General features: G+C 39.2%; 1 protein-coding gene across 1 annotated transcript; it reads left to right on the top strand.

Moving 5' to 3' along the window:
* Positions 1-5,766: 5,766 nt before the first annotated feature.
* LOC128056747 (olfactory receptor 5V1) lies at positions 5,767-6,720 on the top strand. The gene has a single exon (XM_052649555.1). It carries the CDS (start codon positions 5,767-5,769, stop codon positions 6,718-6,720), a length of 954 nt encoding a protein of 317 aa, XP_052505515.1.
* Positions 6,721-8,554: the final 1,834 nt, after the last annotated feature.

Below are 8,554 nucleotides of genomic sequence, written 5' to 3'. Positions count from 1 at the left end.
AGCCCATAAAAATGTTAGTATTATTTTAGTTTTCCAGAGTGAAAAGCTTTCCAGTGTATAATGATAGAATGGATGATGAATGATGGAATTATATTCTAAAGTCATGGTGGCTTGAGGAACTTAACTGCTTGAATATGGCTTAAATGCTTAACATGGACAGGAAGGGAGAATTTTAGAAGTGGTAACAGAAGTGGTTTCTGAATGTTTTTATTCCAAAATCAGTTTCATTAAAAAAAACAATAACAACAAACCTCTTGGAACCCACATATCAATACATTACACATCTTCCAGGATGTTAAAATATTATGTTTCCTTTTTGGCTGAGACATTGAAGGTTACTAGCAAATCTATCCAAAAACAAGGTGCTACGTCACTAAAGAAGTGCATAGTTAGAGAATTTATTCTGTGGCTAAAGAGGATTTCTTTGGTGAGAACTGGGGTGTTAAGTAAGCCTCCCGAAAGGTGCCTCCCCTTAACTTCAGCTGAGAGGAAAAAAGAGAACAAGTTAAAGAGCTCGACTGTACCACTGGAATTGTAGAGTTCAAGGACCAATATACAATAATGTGGTAGAGGAACAAAAAACTAGAAAACGGCTTTTCTTCTAATAATGGGGAAAGGAGGCAAGATGATTCTCATTGGTCAGTTGTGGGCCAGAAGGTAAGAGTCTACCTGGAACAGTTTTGATTTCACATGAGACTTCCAGAAGCAGAATTGCAATGGCAACAGAGCCACTGGAAGACAACCAGATGCTTAGGGACTGAGGCAGGAATGGAAGGAGCGAGTCTCTGGACCTCAGAGGTGTGTCTCTAGGGTCCTTAGAAGAGTCCACAAAACACAGGGACCTTCTGCATCCAGGGAGCATTGTCCTTGCCCATTCCAGTTCCTTGCACTGACTTTCAGGAATTAAGGATGCTCCTGGCATTCAGGTAGAAGACCCTGTATTCAGCACAGACTTTCCAGGGTCAGTTAATATCTGTCACTTCCTTGTGTTCATAAAAGTTGTTCTACATTAGGGTCTACAATTTGAATTGTGATCTCTGAACTTTTGGTGTATTTTTGATCACAGGTGAGTAAGTAGTTTTTAAATTGCTTAGCTATAGCTCTACATCTCTTGGAGATACATTTTCTATGCCTTGTTCTTTAGATGAGAGACTACGTAAGTGGGAAAGTAGAGTGTAATAAGCTGTGAGATTCCAAAGGAGGGAGAAATCAAACTCTCATCCCACGCTATGAATGGCAGGCTGAGTGTGTGTAAACCACGGAGCTGCTGCTATTTTAGGCATTTCAGCATCACTCAGAAGGCCCTCTGCTGGCTTACTGATTCCTCATTAAATAAAGGACAGAAACATATGGTCAAAGTCTGACTTACACGTCAATTTCTGTTTTATTTATCATTTTATTTCAAGTTTTCAAAATACATTTGTTGAATAAAATAAGCAGCATGGGTTAGTCTAGTAGTTGGTTGCTTACCACCTCAAAAATGGAAGGAAAGATTGAAAAAGGTGAAGGAAGAGATAAGCAGTGATGGAAAACATGGATTAGAGAATGGGATTTAGGGTCCCTCTCTTGACAATGCAGTTTGCATTAGAGAATTCATTTGATTCTGGTGATGTGAAATACTATATTATGGGAATTTAACCCTTTATCCAACATATTTGTTCCTTCTACTGAAAATATCCACAGTAGGTCACAGAGGGAAAAGATGAAATTAAAACAAAAATACAAATAAGCATCCTTTCAAACTTAGAATTCAAATATCTATTTGTGTACAGACCAGGGCAATCAATGAAGTTTATTGTTTTGATTAATATACAATACTCTCTTTCATTTTTACTTTTGCCTTTTATTGTATTTTTAAAATAGTTATTTATTTGGCTGCACCAGATCTTAGTTGCAGTATACAGGATCTAGCCCCCTGACCAAGTATTGAATCCAGGCCCCCTGCATTGGGAGCGTAGAGTCTTAGCCACTGAACCACCAGGGAAGTTCCTCACCTTCATTTTTAGAAAGTCATGTTTAATTTATCTTGTTAGTTTCTTTTTCATATCAAACTACAAAATCAAATATTTCTCCATGAATTAGAATTTGAACATTTTAAAGTAGGAGATTCTCTGTATTATTATTTTAATTTTATCACACATTTCTATTAATTCACCTAAGCCAAATCTAGAGCAGTATCCTTTAATAATACAAGCATGAACACTTAAATTAATTTACAGCAGGGCCAGGAAATTAAAAAATTATAATAAGGATCAATTTTTCAAAAATTATTTAATTAAATACCAGATATTTAGTAACAATTATTAATGGATTTAACCACCAGGACATGGCAGGCATAGCCCACTGCCATTAACAATCAGGAATATAAGTGATTAGAGTTGGAAACAAATTGAAATAATCCAGTTATGTGAATATAAGTGGTAGTAAAAGTATTTTTAAAGAAAATTCTATTGTCAGCAATAAAGTTTAAATTTTAGACACTCAATCAAATGTGTATTAGTCTGGGACAGATAAAACTTGCAATTTTCACCTGATGGCCACATAACTCTATCAGATATTTATTTTGCTGAAACTCAATATTTTCATCTGGAATTCAGAATGACAGCATTATTTATCTCAGAGGATTATCTAAAGAGTAAATTAGATTCTGGGTAGAAAGTACTCAAAGGTTTTAAGTGCTTTTCTCTACCCAGCACTTACAATAATTTGTCCAACAAACACTGAATCCTACAGTAGCCCAATGGCTCTTGAATTTTCCAGAATGATGACCAGCATCAGGGGGTCTCTAATTTATTAGGATGAATCTTTAAAAGTTTGTTAAAATATAGGACAGTTAACTCCAAGTTCAAGGAATCTAATTTAGTATGCCTATTACTGAAATTTATCATAACAAACATAATCATCCAGTAATAAGGGTGGGCATATAAAAAATTTGCTGTATTCATATGAATATTTGCATATAATTCAAACATCATGTTTCAGGAGAATATTTATTGCCATGAGAAATTACTGTAAAATGGTGCTTAAGGAAAAACCGCAGATTAAAACATGTACTTTCTGATCTCCATTTAGAATATTTCGTGCATGGAAAATTGATTAGATGAACATATAGCAAACCATTAGTAGCGGTTTTCTTGGTTGGAGATACTAATTTTTAATGTTTTTATTGTATTTTCAATATTTTCTAAATAGTCTAACACAAGTATATTAATTTTAATCAGAAAAAAGTAGATGATGAAAACTTTGGGAAAATTTATCTAAAGGTGAACATTAGGCATGCTCTCTACGATATCTTTTAAAATAACTCTAAAGCACTCAACAATGTGAAAAAAAATTCTCCTTGAATTTTGATTTGTCGAGCAATTTAGGAACTAGAGAAATCACTGGTAAAGAATGACCTGGGAATTTAAATTCAAACTATCCACAGTTATCAGTGTAGTAGAGATGGCACCCCACTCCAGTACTCTTGCCTGGAGGGTCCCATGGATGGAGGAGCCTGATAGGCTGCAGTCCATGGGGTCGCAAAGAGTCAGACACTATTGAGCGACTTCACTTTCACTTTTCACTTTCATGCATTGGAGAAGGAAATGGCAACCCACTCCAGTGTTCTTGCCTGTAGAATCCCAGGAACAGGGGAGCCTGGTGGGCTGCCATCCATGGGGTCACACAGAGTCGGACGCGACTGAAATGACTTAGCAGCAGCAGCAGAGACATTAGATCATGTTAAGCTTATGACACTTCTCTCTATTCACTTCTCTTTGGCACCAATAACTTATTAAGAAAGTCAGGAAATATCTTTGATGGAAACATTGATAACTGTTACTGAAGTGAAGTGACTAATGGTTGTTGGACTGGGCACCAAGAGTTTGTTCTTAGTCTACACAACTGAGCAGAGTTTTTCTAATGTCAATTAGAATGATAATTTTCAATTTTTCTAAATGTCAGGAAAACTTGGAAATCTCAGAGTTAAGGGCAAGAAGATATGTGTCTGAGAAATGTGTACTAACACCCTATTATACAAAGTGCAATGTTGCCCTATGTGAACCTGTTTCAAAAAGCTATAGGAAGAGGGGAGTGTATGGGCAGTGGAGTTGGGGTGGGGAAGGAGAGGGAGAGAAAGACGGGATGAAAGAGGGAGGGAAGGAGAGGATACTTGAAAATTTTCCAAAAACAGGCTTCAGAAAATCTATCTCTGAAGGCAAAATAAAGCATAGTTTTAAGTCAGGTTGACAATTGGAAGGAATACACACGATCACCATTTTCTTGATTCACAATAGAAATTGCTAAGTTCAGGACACATTTTTCTCAACTTACATAGGATACACCCAAGTTAGGTAAGCAGTCTTCAGCAAAAGAATTGGCAGGGAAGAAGATGAGACCTGATTGCCATGCTAGGTCTCCAAAACAGGCTGGAGATACAGACTTAGACAGAACTAAGTGTGATCCCTCTTTAGTTCTCACTGGCTGTGTGATCTCGAACACACTGTTTAACCTCTCTGAACTTTAAAACTTCATCTGAAAAATGAAGATGATAACACCTATTCTGAAGAGCTGTAGTAAATAGGAAAGGTCAAAAAGTATGTGCTATATCTTACCACAATGTATAACATCTAGAAAGCTACCATGTTCCCTTTAATCTAAAAATTTCTCTGTTCTTAGAAGAGGTCACAATAAACCAGGATCTATGTCTTTTACCTGTTTCTTCTGGTCTTGCAGATATGAACACAGTTTGTGTCAGGAGACCCTAACAAAGGGTGATTGACCTAACAAAGAGGTGGAAAAGCCTTTTAGTGCCTTTTATCCTTATGTCCTCTTCAGTCTCTATAAAACATGACAAATTAAATTTTATATCAGTATTCAAGAATGGAAAAGAGGAGCAGGAATGGCTTTAAAGAAACTAGTGAATCCCCGAGTTTCTTCTATAAACTATTCTGCAACACATACTCACACATTACCAAGAAAATTCTGGTGGACCTGACCTAGCTTTTATTAACAGGGGATACTTAGGATGTATGGTTCCCTTTTGTGAGTTTCTATCTAATTGAACATTGTCTGTACTGTATAATTTTCAGTCAGTTCAGTTGCTCAGTCATGTCCAGCTCTTTGAGACTCCATGGACTGTAGCACACCAGGCTTCCCTGTCCATCATCAACTCCCAGAACTTGCTCAAACTCATGTCCATAGAGTCACTGATGCCATCCAAACATCAGATCCTCTGTCATCGCCTTCTCCTCCTGCCTTCAATCTTTCCAAGCATCAGGATCTTTTCTAATGAGTCAGTTCTTTGCATCAAATGTCCAAAGTATTTCAGAGATTTTATTTACAAGTAGAACACTAGATGTACTTATAGCTGTGTTCGATGATAAGAAAGTGAAAAAGTGAAAGTGTTAGTCTCTCAGTGGTGTCCGACTCTTTGGGACCCCATGGACTGTAACCTGCCAGGGTCTTCTGTCCAGGCAAGAATACTGGAGTGGGTTACCATTCCCTTTTCCAGGAGAATCTTCCCAACCCAGGGATTGAACCAGGGTCTCTTGCATTGCAGGCAGATTTTTTACCATCTGAGCCACCAGGAAAGCCCTGTTCAATGATACGTATGAGTATGGTTTGTGAAGGGATGCTGCTTCTCAGGGTTGGAATCTGGTACAGATGGTGATGATTTTTATTCATAACACTTTTCTTGTTTTGCAGATCTTTGCTACTGTGCATATGATTATTTTAATCTTTGCTTCTCTTTGCCCAATTCACCAAAGGGAACCAGGCAATGTCATGGAAGGAAAGAATCAAACAGCTCTGTCTGAATTTATAATTTTGGGATTCTCCGACCTAAATGAACTGCAGTTTTTGCTATTCACCATCTTCTTTCTGACTTATGTCTGTACTCTAGGAGGAAATGTATTCATTATCTTGGTGTCTGTGCTTGATCCACATCTGCATACACCCATGTATCATTTTTTAGGGAATTTGGCTTTTCTTGACATCTGCTACACCACTACCAATGTTCCCCAGATGATGGTCCATCTGCTATCAGAGAGGAAGAGCATTTCCTATGGCGGATGTGTGGCTCAACTTTTTGCCTTCATTTTCTTTGTAGGATCAGAGTGTCTCCTCTTGGCAGCTATGGCATATGATCGCTACATTGCAATCTGTAAGCCCTTAAGGTATTCGGTTATTATGAACAGGGTCCTGTATAGCCAGTTAGCAGCCTCCTGCTGGACTGGTGGTTTCCTCAACTCAGTGGTGCACACAGTACTGACATTTCGCCTGCCTTTCTGTGGCAACAACGAGATTAATTACTTTTTCTGTGACATCCCCCCTTTGCTGATCTTGTCTTGCGGGGACACTTCTGTCAATGAGTTGGCCCTACTCGCCATTGGGGTCTTCATTGGTTGGACTCCCTTCTTGTGTATTGTCCTTTCCTACCTCTACATTATCTCCACCATCTTGAGGATCCGCTCCTCAGAGGGGAGGCAAAAGGCCTTTTCTACCTGTGCCTCCCACCTGGTCATTGTTCTGCTCTATTACGGCAGCGCCATCTTCACATATGTGCGGCCCATCTCAACTTACTCACTGGAGAAAGACAGACTAATCTCAGTATTGTATAGCGTTGTCACCCCCATGCTAAACCCTGTAATTTACACATTGAGGAATAAGGATATTAAAGAGGCTGTGAAAGTTGTGGGGAGAAAGTGGCAGCCACCAATACTCTCTTTTGATATATAATCTTCCCTTTGTTGTTTTTTGGTCACCCAGTCATGTCTGACTCTTTGCAACCCCATGGACTGTAGCATGCCAGGCCTCCCTGTCCCTCACCATCTCCTGGAGTCTGCCCAAGTTCACGTTCATTGCATCACTGATGCCATCCAGCCACCTCATCCTCTGATGCCCTCTTCTCCTTCTGCCCTCAATCTTTCCCGACATCAGGGGTTTTTCCAATGAGTCCTCTGTTTGCATCAGATGATGAAAATACTGGAGCTTCAGCTTCAGCATCAGTCTTTCCAGTGAGTATTCAGGGCTGATGTCTCTTAAGATTGACTGATTTGATCTCCTAGCTGTTCAAGGGACTTACAGGAGTCTTCTCCAGCGCCACAGTTTGAAGGCATCAGTTCTTTGGTGTTCTCTCTTCTTTACAGTCTAGCTCTCACAACTACATATGACCACTGGGAAGCCATAGCCTTGACTATATGGACCTCTGTTGGCAAAGTAATGTCTCTGCTTTTCAATAGACTGTCTAGGTTTTTCATCACTTTCCTGCCAAGAAGCAATTTTCTTCTGATTTCATGGCTCCAGTCACCATCTGCTGTGATTTTGGAGCCCAAGAAGAGGAAATCTCCTCCTTCTTGGAGAAGAGAATGGCAAACCACCCCCAGTATACTTGCTGTAAGAACCTCATGAACTGTATAAAAAAACCTCTTATCTGCGGTCAATTGTCATGTTAAAAATTAACTTTTTCACCAGCCAGCTATTTCTAATGGCACTCAATTTATAAGAAACTCAGTGTAGGGACAGATACTGAACAGTTGGCACACTTAAGCCTAAGTGTACATATTTTGAGCTTTTGTTAGTTCTGAGCAAAAGACAGTGATGTTACTCTTTTGGGATATTTTCTTCTTGTTGATAATATCCATTCTTGAATTCCTCATTCCAAAGATGGTGCCCCTTCCCATGCAAAACTGGTTATAAAGTTTAAATAAACCTCTATATTCACATTTGCTTATCACTTGGTCAGATAATGTTTTTGTGTCAGCATGTATTTCTAATCAGATACTATAAAAGTGAGAAAGAGCCTAGGCTTAATCTTGGAATATATGCTCTCCTATCTCCGTACAGTTCAGTTCATTTCAGTTGTTCAGTATGTCTGACTCTTTGTGACCCCATGAACTGCAGCACACCACTCCTCCCTGTCCATCACCAACTCCCGGAGCCTACCCAAACTCATGTCTTTTGAGTCGGTGATGCCATCCAACCATTTCATCCTCTGTTGTCCCCTTTGCCTCCTGCCCCCAATCTTTCCCAGCATCAGGGTCTTTTCAAGTGAGTCAGCTCTTCGCATAAGGTGGCCAAAGTATTGGAGTTTCAGCTTTAACATCAGTCCTTCCAATGAACACCCAGGACTGATCTCCTTTTGATGGACTGGTTGAATTTCCTTGCAGTCCAAGGGACTCTCAAGAGTCTTCTCCAACATCACAGTTCAAAAGCATCAGTTCTTCGGTGCTCAGCATTTTTTATAGTTCAAATCTCACATCCATACATGACTATTGGAAAAATTTTAGCCTAGACTAGATGGACCTTTGATGACAAAGTAATGTCTCTGCTTTTTAATATGCTGTCCAGGTTGGTCATAACTTTCCTTCCAAGGAGTAAGAATCTTTTAATTTCATGGCTGCAGTCACCATCTGCAGTGATTTTGGAGGCCCCCAAAATAAAGCCTGACACTGTTTCCACTGTTTCCCTATCTATTTGCCATGAAGTGATGGGACTGGATGCCATGATCTTAGTTTTCTGACTGTTGAGCTTTAAGCCAATTTTTTCACTCTCCTCTTTCACTTTCATCAAG

Source organism: Budorcas taxicolor, chromosome 11, assembly GCF_023091745.1.
Source record: "Budorcas taxicolor isolate Tak-1 chromosome 11, Takin1.1, whole genome shotgun sequence".
NCBI classification, from domain to species: domain Eukaryota; kingdom Metazoa; phylum Chordata; class Mammalia; order Artiodactyla; family Bovidae; genus Budorcas; species Budorcas taxicolor.
The sequence above is the reverse complement of the archived record's forward strand: the minus strand, read 5'-3'. Positions and strand labels throughout refer to the sequence as shown.

Coding starts and splice junctions, on each gene's coding strand:
- LOC128056747 (XM_052649555.1), top strand. CDS start 5,767: ATGGAAGGAAAGAATCAAACAGCTCTGTCTGAATTTATAATTTTGGGA.